Source organism: Amphiura filiformis, chromosome 5 (genome assembly GCF_039555335.1).
Source record: "Amphiura filiformis chromosome 5, Afil_fr2py, whole genome shotgun sequence".
Taxonomy (NCBI): domain Eukaryota; kingdom Metazoa; phylum Echinodermata; class Ophiuroidea; order Amphilepidida; family Amphiuridae; genus Amphiura; species Amphiura filiformis.
In genome coordinates this window covers 505509-520775 of record NC_092632.1, presented here as the reverse complement: position 1 = coordinate 520775, position 15267 = coordinate 505509, and the positions used below count along the sequence as shown (strand labels likewise).

The 15267-nt window shown below is 37.7% G+C and overlaps 1 protein-coding gene across 1 annotated transcript in view; it reads right to left on the bottom strand.

Annotated features, from left to right (window-relative positions):
- Nucleotides 1-15267, bottom strand: part of LOC140152428 (ribosomal protein S6 kinase delta-1-like) — a 28024-nt gene that overhangs the window by 766 nt on the left and 11991 nt on the right. The window contains 9 exon segments of the mRNA XM_072174736.1: nucleotides 2622-2717; nucleotides 3439-3782; nucleotides 3785-5840; nucleotides 6328-6474; nucleotides 7095-7216; nucleotides 7582-8208; nucleotides 9816-10206; nucleotides 10903-11018; nucleotides 12801-12918. Coding sequence (XP_072030837.1) covers nucleotides 2622-2717; nucleotides 3439-3782; nucleotides 3785-5840; nucleotides 6328-6474; nucleotides 7095-7216; nucleotides 7582-8208; nucleotides 9816-10206; nucleotides 10903-11018; nucleotides 12801-12918 — 4017 coding nt within the window.

The window sequence follows — 15267 nt, the reverse complement described above, 5'->3', positions numbered from 1 at the left end:
GTGTATTGCAAAACTGTTTCTTCCATACAACATTATTTTGATTGTCTAGAAATGGCCACAATATATAGAGCACGGTGGCCGAGCGGAACGCGGTGGCCGAGCGGAACGGGCTACGACTCATAATCGGAAGGTTGCGGGTTCGAGCCCTGGCGAAGCCATCGTGTTGTGCCCTTGAGTAAGGCACTTTATCTCGATTACTCCTCTCCACCCAGGTGTGAAATGGGGAGCTGTTGTGAATACTGTCCATTGAGCGCCGCCCAAAGGTATGAGCATGCCTTGGGCATTGTATGGCAGCTGACATATTCTAAAGACGGCGGAATAAATGTAAACCGCTTTGGTACATGTTCACATGTGAAAGGCGCTGTATAAATAACAACATTTATTTTTTAAATTTATTTTAGAGGTTGTGCATATGACGTATCATACCGTAAATATGGTGGACTTCTCAAATGCATTGAACAAAAGCATGATTGCAATCTACCGCGGCAGTTCGTCCCACACACATAACAAATGCACTAAATCAAATAAGTTGATGACAACATTTAATTGAATGGACTGCACTGTGCATTATAAAATGCTGTGTTACTGTGCCATGATTACGGTGAAGAACACCGGTTCAAATCCTTTGTTTGGAGCCAAAAACAAAAACAAAAAACATCTTCAAATTAGGTGTATTTCATGTTGAATTTTGAGGTGACAGTCTTGTCCATAATCACTGAAACCATTGGGTAACAATCATTTTGATACAGCTTATACATGTTAGTGCTATCAATTCTGGGTGTTATCCAGGACAATGCAAGTGTTCATGATGTGTATTTGTAGCACATTTTCACACAAATCATACAAAGTGAAATATATTACTATGCATTAACTGCAGAAGTGTGAGGGGATTCTAAAGGGGGCATGGGCTCAAATACATTTGCAGTGGTGTAACTAGGGTTGGTAGCGCCCGGGCCAAGAAATAAAATTGGCACCCCTACCCCCACCCGAGAATATCTTAGACGCGGGCAGTGGTGTAGCTATAGGGGTTGTGGTGCCCAGGGCTAAGGATACATAATGGCGCCCCCCATTCTTGAAACAATTGCATGCGGAGCGCGCAAAGTTTTGGACAAATAAGGCCTACCACTAATTATTTTTGTTTACTAGAAGTTGAATATCGGTCTTAAAATATTCTTTCAATTGATTTTGTGCTGAAATGCGAAAATTTTGACTTTCATCGCTTGGAGGGACGCAGAATCGATGCTGAATTGGTTAATTTGGCACCCCCCTAAGGGTGGCGCCCGGGCACGTTGTCCCCCCTGTCCCCCTAGTTACGCCACTGTACATTTGTTATAGTCCATTGCAATGTAAGTAAGTAAGTAACACAGCATTTATAATGCGCCTAATGCCAGAGGATACAAAGCGCAGAAACACAGAAAACATCATGAGAAAAGGTATGTTTTGAGAAGGGATTTGAACCTGATGACAGTTTGGGCACTGCGGATATTTAGGGGGATTGAGTTCCATTTGTAAGGAGCAACCACTGAAAAGGCCCTGTCCCCGGCACCCTTGTTCGTCCTTGGTACAGGAAGATTAAGACCGTGGTCCGAACACGTGGTGACTGAGCCCTCATGAGGACGTTTAACAATTAGGCACTCATCTATATACCGGGGACACAGCCCATTCAGTGACTTGTATATATAAAGCAGAGTTTTGAAAGTAATGTGTTCCTTTATACGAAGCCAGTGGAGTTCTTTCAACAGGGGACTGATGGAAGTGCGTCTCAGCGACAAGAAGACTAAGTGGGCACATTTATTCTGGAGCTGTTGTAATCGATCAATATCCTTCTGCGCAATATTGTTGAACAAAACATTACAGTAGTCCAGGCGGGATTGAGGATTATCCTGAGTTGGATGGTCCATCCAAATTATGTGAAAACCTGGGACATATGTATTGAGTATGTGTTTTTAATCAGGCAAGTAGGGGCAAAATTATCATCTCACAATTACAAACATTATTGACCATATCAGGCTGCTGTGTGTGTGACCCTTGTGTGAGACATAGTTCTGCCAACCGGGGACATTAGTTGCAAGGTGTTTATAAATACAGATAGTCCCCAGAGGTGGTTGATTACGAACCCACACCAATGTGGAATACTTACTGTTTTATTCATTCTTGATGATTATAGATATAATAATGTAACATATTAATGACTTTGAGGGTTTACATATCCATAGGATGCTCTCAACTATCATAATTGTTGAAATGCTACATCTTTACATCTTAAAACCATTTTTGTAAAGTATGAAATTATACCTTGAAAAATAGTAAAACAATCCAAATGTAATTAAAAAACAAAACCTTCGACCAACTGTATTAGAAAACATATTTGTCATTCACAATAATTTCATGCACATACAAAAATGTTTAGCAAAAACATGGGTCCTGTTCCAGCCCACCCTTACTGGGGTTTTCAAGTTGAAATCCAAATATACCCCTATGGAAGACATGACTTTAAATCTCCCACAGAGGGGTGTAGATTTCAAATGGAATCACCCATTCATGTAACCCCAGAAATTCACATTCCCTGTGTGGAAGATTAAGGTCATGTCTTCCATAGGGGGGTGTACACAGGACCTTACCTGAGCTAGAATTCCCTTGGCTTCAGTAGACACATGATCAGGAATGTTGAGTTCTGTGTGAGAATTCACGCCACTTGGATGACAGGTGTATAGAGACTGCAGAGAGGAAACATGACAAGATAAATTGGATGCAATTATCTATGATAAGCTTCTTGAATAATCTGTGCATGAAGCAGGCCCATAGCCAGTCTTCCCAGTTACAGGATTAAACTCATATCATCATCCTTACAAGTGGAGTGAGCACAGCAAGTAATGCACTCACTATGTGGAGTCTGGGAACTGAGTAAGGGCCATGAAGAATTTTGACATGTCTTAGATGCGCCCGAGTCCCTTTCCATTCTGGTTGAGACAAAATGGCTTCTTTTGCTTGACATTTGAATCAAAGTTCTGCAAATTTAAGACAATTCACAACATTGCACTGATAACTGTTGTTAAATGTACCGTTTTCTTGAAAGATAAAAACATATTCATAATTTAATGAATATCGCACATCACATACAAAATACCTTCAAAATTGTCCTTTTCTTCAAAGCAATCAAGTGAGCATCTTCAATTACATGGATACTGGACCATTACAAATGTTCTTTATTATCAATATTGTTAGGGCAAAGTATTTATTCAGTTATATTTCTCCTTGAACATACAGGTGTAAAATAAATGAAATAAAAGTCAGCCCTCACTGCCAAAAGAATGTGACCGGGAAACTCAAAATCACCTTTCATTAGCCTAATATCCATTTTAGAAAACTTAACACAAACAAATCTGCATTTTAGTATTAAAGTTATAGAAATTACAAGCATATAAGAATTGCACTCACCTTGCTGGTTAATAATTCAAAGAGAATAGCACCCAGGCTCCACCAATCACAAGCTTCCGTCACCTGATATACTCCTTTCACCTCAGGAGCTGTGTAGAAATGATCACAAGCATAGCTACTCAACTCTGGCTCAATACACTTCCACCGGCTGAAATATGTTAAACGAATATGACCTCCTTCCGCCAGAAGTATGTTATGAGGTCGCAAATCTTGACAAATGATGCCTGCAGCATGTAGATTGGCTAGTGCTATTACAATTTCTGCTGCCCACATGCGCACACAGGATTCTGGTAGGGTGGTTAAGCTGGCATGCTTGGCTGTTGCCTCATCCATTTGGGCTAAAATGTTGAGAGTGAAGGCAGTCGAGTCTCTGGCAGTTTGGACTTGTTATTATCACTTTGTTCCACTAGCTTTTCATGATCATTTGCATGTTTTAAGGGACTTGGTACATTGTCAGTACTATATTGCCTTGATGATTCAAGTTGAATATCAGTCTGAACATCCCCTGGCCAATCAGCCATTTTACTATTAACTACAACCATTGAATGTTTTGGAGTTGATTGCGTTGAACTATATATAGAACTTGGCAACTCTTTAGGTGTAGTAGAGGATTCGGCACTTTCATTACCTGATAACGCACCTGACTCGGGGAAGATTGAATGAATTCCACCATTACTATCAACACCAGACAGCAAGTCTCTACTCTGTTCATGAAAATCAGTATTAGCACCATTTCTCAGTTCATTTTGTGGTGGGATATTATCCTGGTGGTCGAATTCATCTGTCCGACTCAATAAACCACCTGTACCGTCTGATGATGTTTTTGCACTCTTTTCCCATTCAGATTCAATATCATGTGTATTGGATGGTTCTAAAAGATCTTCCAATGATGATTTAGGTTCAGAGCTTCCAAATGAGTTTGTCTGGCCAAATGCTAACCCTGAGCTTGATGACCGTAATCCCATAAATGGATAGGTCTTGTCTTGATCATTACCTATACTAGCAGAGCGTTTGGTAGCTTCATAATCAGGTTTACCAACCTCATAATCTGGTTTACCGTATGACATAATTCCATGAGAAGGAGATGACATTGCTCTACGTCGATCACTCTCCCCAGAATTATCAAAGAAATCTGCAAGATCCATACCAGGTGTTGATAGACTAGAATCTTCAAGAACCTCTCCAAAACCACTTGTATCAAGTGGCACTGTGTTATCAATGTTGTCTTTCGTTGTTGTTTTTGCATCATCTTGTTCTAATTCTTGCATGGCTTTCATAGCATTGGCCATTACGCTATCTGGGTCATGACCATCCCACATACCTCCAACTGCGCTATTTTCTTCAGGTGCACCGCTGTCATTTTCTGTTTCTTCTTGAAGTTGTCCCAACCCTTCAAGGCTTCCGTGAAGATCAGGATTATCTGAAGAATAACGAAATGATGGCCGTTCCATGCTTTCAACACTCTGTACATCTGGGCTGTCAGAGCTATCGATGCTAAATAGGGTCATAGGTGGTGGTTTTGTGTTTACTTGTTGAACCGTTGTATTGAAGCTTTTATTATGCCCACTATCATCAGCATTCAGAAAAACATTGTCACTATATGGTGAAACTGATGAGTGATCATGTTCACCAAGACTTAACCCAAAGCTATCATCTGCTGTCACATCATCATATTGAGAACTAACTTGCACCAAATCATTCAAATTGGAACCATCATCTTCGGTGTCTTCAATATGCATAAAGTCATCGGCATTAGACACCGAGGGCACCTTCTTGGTATAACTGAAGATATTTGCATAACTAGTGGCTACTTCTGGTGAATCTGACTGTCCTGGTTGGATGGCCACTGGTGTTGTATCGGCTTCATCTATGCTATCTTTGTGTGGTGTACCATTATTTTCTGGTACAAGAGTTGTTGTGGAATCATCTGCTATTCTGATCTCACTCTCACTAGCTATTGGCACTATTGGATCACAGGCCACTATCTCATCATCACATTGCACATTTTTTGTAGTTTTTACATCCTCTGGAACACTTTCAATCTTTGATTTGCTACTTGACCTCCTAGGGGAAGAATCTTCATCAAATACACTATCTTCCCCACCACTTATCCTTCGTACTCGGTCCTCCAAACCACCGATAGAACTAGACGTGCGTGATTTCCTTGATCCACGGCTACCAATACTTCTTTCTAAACTAGATACAAATGGCACTTTGCTGGTTAGATCATGGTGTAGATAGGCACTGGCATAGCTCCATAGCTTCCCACCTGTTGCATGTTCTAGAATCAGAAATATGGAGCAATCTGTCTCAAAGTATCGATATAATTTCACCATATAAGGGCAGTCTGCTGGCACTACTGTTCTCCTGTTCTTGTTTGGCACCGAATATTTCCTCAAAACCTGTGGTGAAAAAGAAATATCTTAAATAGCAAAACAATCTGGTGTATTCTGCTTTTGTTGAATATGATATTATTTTATGCAATAAAGATACAATTTAAATGCTGCTTTAAAAATAATGGAAAACATTAATTGTCAGTTTTCCTGAGCTTCATAAAGTCATTTAAATCAAAATTTCTTGGGCTTGCATCATTTATGTCTGATCCTAGAAAATATCAATTGCGCCTCGTATTGTCTTATAAGCCGCCTCCTTTCTGTCTTCTTTATTGAAAGCCATATTGTAACATTTACGGCTATATAAATTCCAGTTGAAAAACATACATCCCCTTTGGAAGACATGACATTAATCTTGTACACATGGGGTGTAGATTTCAAATAAAGTCACCAATTCAGGTAACCCCATTCACACTTCCTGTATGGGCATAAAAGGTCATGTCTTCCACAGGGGGTGTATGGATTTCACCTGGAATATCTCATTAGAGTAACTAACCTTGATAGCATATGTTTGATATGATACCATATCCAATACAAGCAGCACTCTATCAATAATACCAAGCACTTTGTAGTTCTTCAATTCTTCTGTAGGACACTTTAGATGCGCTGATGATGAGTCAAACTCAACAATCATCTTCTGTGACTGAATCATAGAAAACAACAAGATAATGATTTACTTGAACAGTATTTTTCCCCTGAAAAAGCATTCCTCTCTGGCAAGTAGTCACAACACCTACATTATTAGTGTTTCATTTGTTTGATTCATAACATTCAGAATATTGTTAATGTGATAACATGAACATGACATGAGCTCCTACACAAGGGGTGTAGATTTCAAATGAAGTCACCCATTCAGGTAACCCTAAGCTGCTGTGAACCACTGATTGGCCCAAGTGGTTGTCTTTTATAGTACCTTGGTGCCTATATAAGTTCTTGATCTGTGTCACACTCCTCATGTGTCACTCCTCAAAGCACCTGTCTCAAGGTTCTAATCACATTGTGTCAAACTAGGACAGTTTCTATATTACACCTGTTTGCAAAGACGGTTACTGATTAGCTGATTGAATCACATCACCATCACATCAGCACCTCATTCGCTGATCGATCTGTGTAGCATCTTTTTATGCAATTGGTCGGCCAGTGCAAAAGGTCTTTGCAAAATAGTGTAAAAGTAGCCCCTGGAGCCTTTATTTCTAGTCAAGCAATGATTTTCTAAGCTGGTCGCATTCTAGCTAGCTAGAGTGAGATAGTTTGTTTAGTTACCTCCCATCTCCTAGCATTAGCAGCAGCAGCAGACAGATATTTGTTGTACAAGTCTTCAGCTTTCATCAAATACTGAGCTGTTTTTCTTCTCACCGCCTCACGTCGAGTCTTGTTGTTATCACCTGTATTGAGGAAAAGTCCAATTTTTATTCTAACCTGTACAAATCAAAATCTGTGAATTCAACTAAATTTGTGTTCCTATTTATAGAAGCCCTGCATGTGATGTACATGTGGTTTAGTTAGCCATATTCATGGCTATTACTGGGTCAGATTTGGCCCGCGTTGAGGACTCCAAATCTACAACAGTTATCAACATCTAACACTCACCTTACTGGGTCAAATTTGGCCTGCAGGCTGCTTGTTGAGAACCCCTAATCTACGACAGTAATCAACATGTAACACTCACCTATTACTGGGTCAAATTTGGCCTGCAGGCTGCTTGTTGAGAACCCCTAATCTACGACAGTAATCGACATGTAACACTCACCTATTACTCCTTTTAATAAAATGCCAACACCTTCCTTGTAGAGGTCAAATGCCATCTGATAATTGCCATTTGCTTCATTATCCAATGCCAGACTGATATGACGTGCAGCTTGATACAAGTAATCTTCCACTCCGCCGATTTCCACATCTGCAGCACTGTACGTTGAATTTGTCGAGTCTGTGCGAGGTTTCTTCTCTGGTGTGCCTGGACCAGCACGGGTGTCTACAAGTCCCTGGGCTGCACTGTCTAAACTAGCTGCATGCTGGGCACGAATACTGTTTAAATATGCTCTCGCCATTGAACTACGCTGCTCTCTTGAGCCAGGTAGCTCTTGGGATGAACTGTCTACTGGTGATGGCAACCCAAAATTAGGTGTTGCCACATTAGTTTCATTTGTACTTGATACAGTAGTGTCACTGATAGACAAATCACTATGGGAAGTCTGTGAAGTTGCAGCTGAGAAATTGATAGTTATGCCGCTATCAGTAGACGTGTCTGTGACACTATGGCCACTTTCTTGAGGTGAATCAGTAATGTCTTGGTTAAGTTCTGCACACATGTCCATTGCATGAAATAGCCAACTGTTACTATGGGGTATAGTTGTACTCTGAGCACTATCCAATATATCTGCAACAAGAAAATAACATGATTTGAAACTACTTGGTACTCCAGTTCTGTAAACATGAGAAGAATTGAATCCTTTCCTAGATGAGGACTTCCCTAGGGACAGATTATATCTTCTGCAACAAAATAACATCTTTATCGCATCATCAATTTACAATTTAGCCATGAGGGGTATATAATAGTAGAGAAATTATCAGCATTACTGTATCAGAAAGGAAAACAATTGAGCAAAATGGTTTCAAACATGTGCACAACAATCTGCAGACATGCCAACTTTGAAAAACACAAGATCATATTTTCACACCTCAAAAACCACATTTTCACAGAAAAACCACATTTTTTAAAAGTAACCTCACAACTTATCACCTAGTACTTTCAATCACTTACCGTAACCAATTACTGCTGATTCAGTGAGTGACTGGGACAGATTTACACTTTTGCCAGAGATATTGTGAAAATGATACTTGGTAACATGCTTCACCAGTGGCTTGACTGTAGACCTGTCTGATCAAGCTATCAGACAGTGCAGCAGTACTCAGGTTTACATATTTTAATTGCAGCAGCAGGTGTAAGCACCATATTTTGTGAAAGAAAATCATACACCCATATTATGCTATATTTTCCATACAAAATATGATGAAACCATATACTAAATGTAGTTGACATGTCTGAATCGGATATACCCTGACCTAATTATTGATTAATTATTGATTGCTAACATAATAGACAAAACCTTGCAATGCTGCATTGATTTTGTGTTTTTCAAATACATCTCTGACATATTTTGTCACTGTGAAGCCATGATTACCATTTTCCCATGAATGGGAGATTTGTCCTTTATCTCAAATTCAAAATTTTTGACTTTGACCTGTGTTTATTGGATTATGTCATATGCAAAAAATCAAAGCCTTAATGTACGATTTCCGTCAAATTTTAATTTTAACCCTGCTAGGGTGAAGCATATAGGCCGCCTCCTTCTTCATTATTAAATTTTAATTTTGTTATTCTTCATTCAAAATGTTGAAATAACATTGAAGGGTTCCTGTCCATTTTAAGCTGAAATATAAAGGGTAAGTGAAAGAAATTTACCATTTTCCTATGGCTGGGAGATTTGTCCTTTATCTCAAATTCAAAATTTTCATTTTTGGCCTGTGTGGGTCAGATTATGTCATATGTAAAAAATTCAAAGCCTTAATGTACGATTTCCGTCAAATTTTAATATATTCTTCATTCAAAATGTTGAAATAATATTAGTAATAACTGTTGGGATGGTGTCTGTTCATTTTAAGCTGAATTAACAAGGTAAAGTGAAAGAAATCTCACTGGTTATTTTGGCCATTTGACATGTAGTTCTATGGGAGGACATAAAGTCATAATTTCATGAATTTACGACTTTATGTCAAACTTTGCACTGTTGACCTATAAAGACAACAAATTTGGCCAATTCCATTAAGGTGCAAGTTGGGACATGTGCAAACATTACAAATATGCAAAAAAATCAGGTTTGAAAAAAACCCACATTTTCATATCATAAGCTTTAATGTTTTTTTTTTTTTTGAGATAGTATTGGTATTAATTGTAAGCACATAATGGCCCAATTTAATACACACCTTCAGAAAGTGGATCAAAAAGTGATAAATCTTGTAGTTGTGGCAGTGGAGTGCTAGGGACAGAATCCTCACTAAATGTAGTCCTGTCATCATCATCGTCATCATCATCATCATCGTCCAAGCCACACAGGTCTCCATAATCAATGGGTTCTTCATCCTCTGCCTGTCTGTGAAGCCATATTCCTCCCAGTGGGGGTGTGTAGCCATTTTTATTCCCAGATGATGATTGATCTTCCTCCTTTGGTCCCGCTCCACCTTCCTCAGTATTATCTGAGTCCTTCTTATCCTGGGTTACGTCAGTGGTTACATCCTCCTCCACAGGAGTGATGATACGAGGCTTGAGAATTGATGTTTTTAGAGGAGGTAATGATGATGTCAGTTCTTCACCACCCTTTGAAAGAAAAGCAAAATATGAAAGTTGCATATTTTTTAAGACACAAATGTGGGTGCAATTTTAGAATCTGGTACACCACTCCTGTCATTAGGGCTGTCACGTTTAAATGTGTACACATGTAAAGGACAGGTGACCGTTTAAACGTCATTGTTGAACGTGACCAAAAAGGACCAAAACATGTCAACAATGGTGCAAACTGTGGGTATTTTTTTACATTTAAAACGCCATTTACGGTTGGTTGGAGAAAAATCAGTTTTACACATTTAGAGAATTAAATGGAAATCAACAGCCCTACCTGTCATACACCCTCTGATTATTTTGAGAACAGTGCATACTCACAGAATAAAGTGCTATTTGTGAGAGGTGTACTTTATTGTACAATATAGCCCAAATGTGATATCTTTTCTCTCCTTTTTCTGAATGAAAGGAACAGCTCTTCTCAAAATGCCTACAAATTTAAGTTGGATTAAAAGATAAATGCTGAATCAAAGGTTTGGTTGGCTTCCTTTGTTTTTGATTCAACACCTTTATCCTGAAATAAGATGTAATCAACTTTTTCCTGAATTTCATGCACTATCTCCATGGTAACACAATGGGACACCTCCCATTCTCATAAAAATAGCACTGTATACCATGTACAGCTAATTGTCTATACATTCGAAATTCTATTTACCCTATGACTATATGACCTACCTCAAAGAATTTAGTGAAGTAAGTGTTGCGTGTCAGCGGTGGTACTGTAGCAGCAAATTCAAGTAGTCTTAGAGCACTTTTTCTTCTTTCTTCGATGACCTGATCATCAAAACGACCTGAAATAAGAGTTCATAACTTATGATGTTAATAATAATACAGTAATGATAATTTAGTTCCTGCAATCTAATTTCAAGGTTGTGCTATGTGCAAAGAGAATTAATGCTTTTGAGATGAACTGTATTTGGAGGCACCTCCAGGAACAAGGAAGTATGAAAACTGATGGAGAGCTACATTGGGCAAGTCCAGTTGAAGTCCATACTCCTACACCCCCTAAGGAAGGTATGACCTTAATCTCTCATACAGGGGTATAGATTTTAAATGGTGTCACCCATTAAGGTGGTACTACACCCCTTGATAAATTTGGGGGTGTAGTGCCACTTTAACCCCATTTGAAATTCACACTCCTGTATGAGAGATTAAATCATATCTTCCAAAGGGGGGTGTAATGTGTATGGATTTCAACTGCAATAGCCATTGGAGAATAGGAATCTCAACTGTGAAAAGAAGACAACTTGAGTGGTTTGGTCATGTGATCCTATGGAAGACCCTGGGAAATACCATTCTACAGGGACTGACAGATGAAGTAAGAAAGAGTGGTAGACCAATAAATTAATAACTGGACAAGGATGAACTTCAACCAGCTCATAAAAATAGCAGAGGACAGATAATTGTTGAAATATGTGTTTCAAGAGCTATCAGCATATCACCACAATGGCCTGCAACTACAAGTCATGGGACATATTTAAGATATGTGCTTGCTTGACTTGAAGTTGAACACAGTGAATGTATGGATGTTAATAAATTTCTGTACATGAGATCTTTACCATAGTCTAGGCACCGGAGTTTCAAGCGATTTAAAAGCGGCAAAATCGCGGCGGTTTTTTTATAAAGCGCTTGAAAATGCTTGAAAATTCAAGTCAAAAAGCGCGAAAATGCGTTTTCCAGTATTTACCCTGCTGCTAGTCAACCACTCAACCAGGAACACGGAAAACCATTGCAAAAACAATGCTAGTATAAGCTTCCAAATTAGACTTCTATTTCTTACCTTTTTTTTTTGCTGAAAAACATCACAAAGCAGATAATTATCACTTGTTATTTCCCTCTTCGTGTTCCGAATAAAATATTTGAGCCTTTGCTACACTGGAAATTATAACCCCCCTCCGTGTATATAATTTTATTCTGAAAACTTTTTAATACCCGCGCACGTGGGAAATCTCTAGCATGCCCCGTACCGCAAGAGTGGGAAACCCGTCCTCATATGACGTGACGGGTTTCCCACTCTTATCCCTGAGCCAAGAAAGAGTAAAACTGACGGAAACAAATTGTTTTTATTCTAGGAAGTGGATGCAGGAAGTAGGCCGATAGTTTATTAATTACATCATTAATTCACCGAATCCCCAGAGTTCTATTCAACATGTTCAAGTATTACTTACCATGTTTATAAACTATTCGGATTATATTTTACAACTTCTGGAAGCTTGGTGAGTCATTATTTTTTCGTCGATGTTTGCATGAAAACTATTTATTGGTGAATTTACATTGAAAAGTAGTGTGTTTGGCAAAATTCTAAATTCACGATGGACCACCAAAATCGCGATGGACCCCCCAAAACAAGTAATGTTTTATTTTTATTTCAATACTCCTTGTATCCTGCATGCACAGTGCAATCCCCCATTTTTTAATTCTCATTTCTGAAGTTGACATTCAGACTCAATGTGGACATTAAAAAAAAAAAATTAAAGAAAAACATGGACCAGAAATTACAGCAAAGCAAATAAACATTTGGTTTGTCTTATCATTCCATCATCAGGGTTTTCCGTACAATAAATAAAACATACCAAAAAATTTGGCTTTGGCAAAGTCCGGAAACTTCTCTGGTCTTCTTAGATGATAATGCAATGTGTACAATGTTTTGTGGAGCTTCTTGAAGTCGTTGTATCGCTTCCATACTGCTATCTGAATAATGAAAATAATGACTGGCATTCTTAATACTCTTATACATTACTATCAATTGGTACATATGTGGGAACATACATTTAAGAAAAAAATCCTGAGATTTTTGCTATTGATAATAATAATAATAATAATAATAAGTCTTTATTTTCCACATCATCTACATTAACAACAACATTAAACAAAAAGCAAGAATATACAAAAACACGAAAAGACAAAAAAAGATGAGTAAAATGACATGGAGGAGATGATCAAAAGGCCATAGAGGCCAGAAGTGATCATCCCCTAAGATATAATATAAACAAACAAGATTTAAATAATGCTTTTATCACCACAATGAATATAACACCATTGAAATGACCTAAAGCATTAATGTATAAATATAGAATTAGCATACAAAATTTGTAGATAAAGTAAGACATTAATCGCTCTAAAGAAGCATGTACATGAAATTACAACCAAGTTTGATTCAATAAATATTTCTTAAACTGATTTCTGAAAGTTTTAACATTCATAGCATTTTTTAATTTGAGAGGAAAGTCATTCCAAAGCGAAAGCCCTGATGTCCTGACACCTTTACTCGCAAAGTTTGTTTTTCTTTTCTGAATATCATAATCATTGTTTTTCCTAGTTTTGTGGCTATGAATTTCATGTCTTTTACAAAAGTATTCCTTAAATATGTTTGGCAAGTCATCATTAATATGTTTGTACATAAGTACATCAATTTCCAATTGATAAGATTCATATACATTCATTATATTTAGATCAATGAATAATGGTCTGCTATGGTGCCTAAAACTAGTTTTACATATGGTCGAATCCAACGAAAAGTGTACACGGCATGTTCAGGGCCATAACTTAAAAGTATTAATCAATTGGCATTCATTTTTGTATTGTGTTTATTCGCCTTGATCATACGCTTCGCGCCATATATAATAAGACCCCCTTCTGTGAAAAACTTAGACACAGAGACCCCAAAACATGCGATTTTTACCCATTTTTTCAAAATATTTCTTAAAGTATTTTTAAAAACATCTAAATCAGTTATGAAAAGAAGTCATTGGATTGAATCTAAATTGATTTCCTGAAAGGTGTGTATTCAAAGATTGCCTGTTCAATTTTTCACATATTTGTACATAATTATGAATTTTTTGTGATAATTTTTGAGTGGTATTTTTTACATTACCTACTAATACAATTTTTCATAGCACTAGATATATCTTTAAAAATGGAAATCACTAATAAATGCATAATTGATACAAGCTTTGATATGTCCAATACTGAAATGCATTGCATTCGGACATCTTTATTATTGTGTTTAGCTGCCAGAAATTCTAAATGGCACAAAGGTAGGTTTGGTAAAAATATGCATTACCTCCGAATACATGTTAAAAGCTGTGCCATTTCCACAAAGTGAGAGAATAGTAAACAATAGTTAAGCAATAGGTGCAGGGTAATACACTCTTTATTTCTACCAAGTTTCAATAACCTGCGTTTAAATATTTCTGAGATGTCAACAATAAAAGCAAGTATTCGTAGGTAAATTTCGGTAACCGAATGTTACCTACGAATACACTTTGACATCATGACAGTATTGTGAAACACCGCCATTCATGCCAATGCCCATATTGGTACATAACGAAGGCCTGTATGTTTGCTATCAAATCATATGTCAATGAAAGTTGCGAATTCACATACATGCCCACCATGCAAAACTGAATACTGGCTTAATTGGTGAAAAATATGTACTGAAATAGACGACGGTCTGCTCATTTGAAACAAAAATCAGATTCAAAGAAGATTAGAAGGGGATAAATACTTGGATTTGTTAACTGTCATGTGTGCTTCATTTTAAATGTTTACCGACCTTCTGGTTTCTTAGTAATTTGTGTCCAAATTGATTTATTCGAAGGTAACTTTTGACGTTTTCGCTAAGGTTACCTACGAATACCATGGAAAAAACGACTGTTCTCATTGTCTCATGATCTAGACAACACATTGATGGACCCTGGTATAAAGCTAATTGTAGTTGCCCTCAAACGAAAGGCCACAAGACGTAACAGACTCCAAGATGGACTTCACAAGTCTGCAATAACGGTTTTAAGCGATTTGTGTGCAATTAAGCAAATTAAAGTCACTTTAGTGCCTTTGTTTCTTACTTCAATCCTCTTTCAACCGTTGTGAACCGACATTATTAATACATGATAGGGTCTAAAGTATCAATAAACGCACATAAAGAAAATAATACATTCTAATTCAAAAGTCTAATTCTTACCTACAAATACTGAAATGTTACTTACGAATACAGCATAATACATGACATGTGTAATGAAGTGTCCCTACCAATGGAAA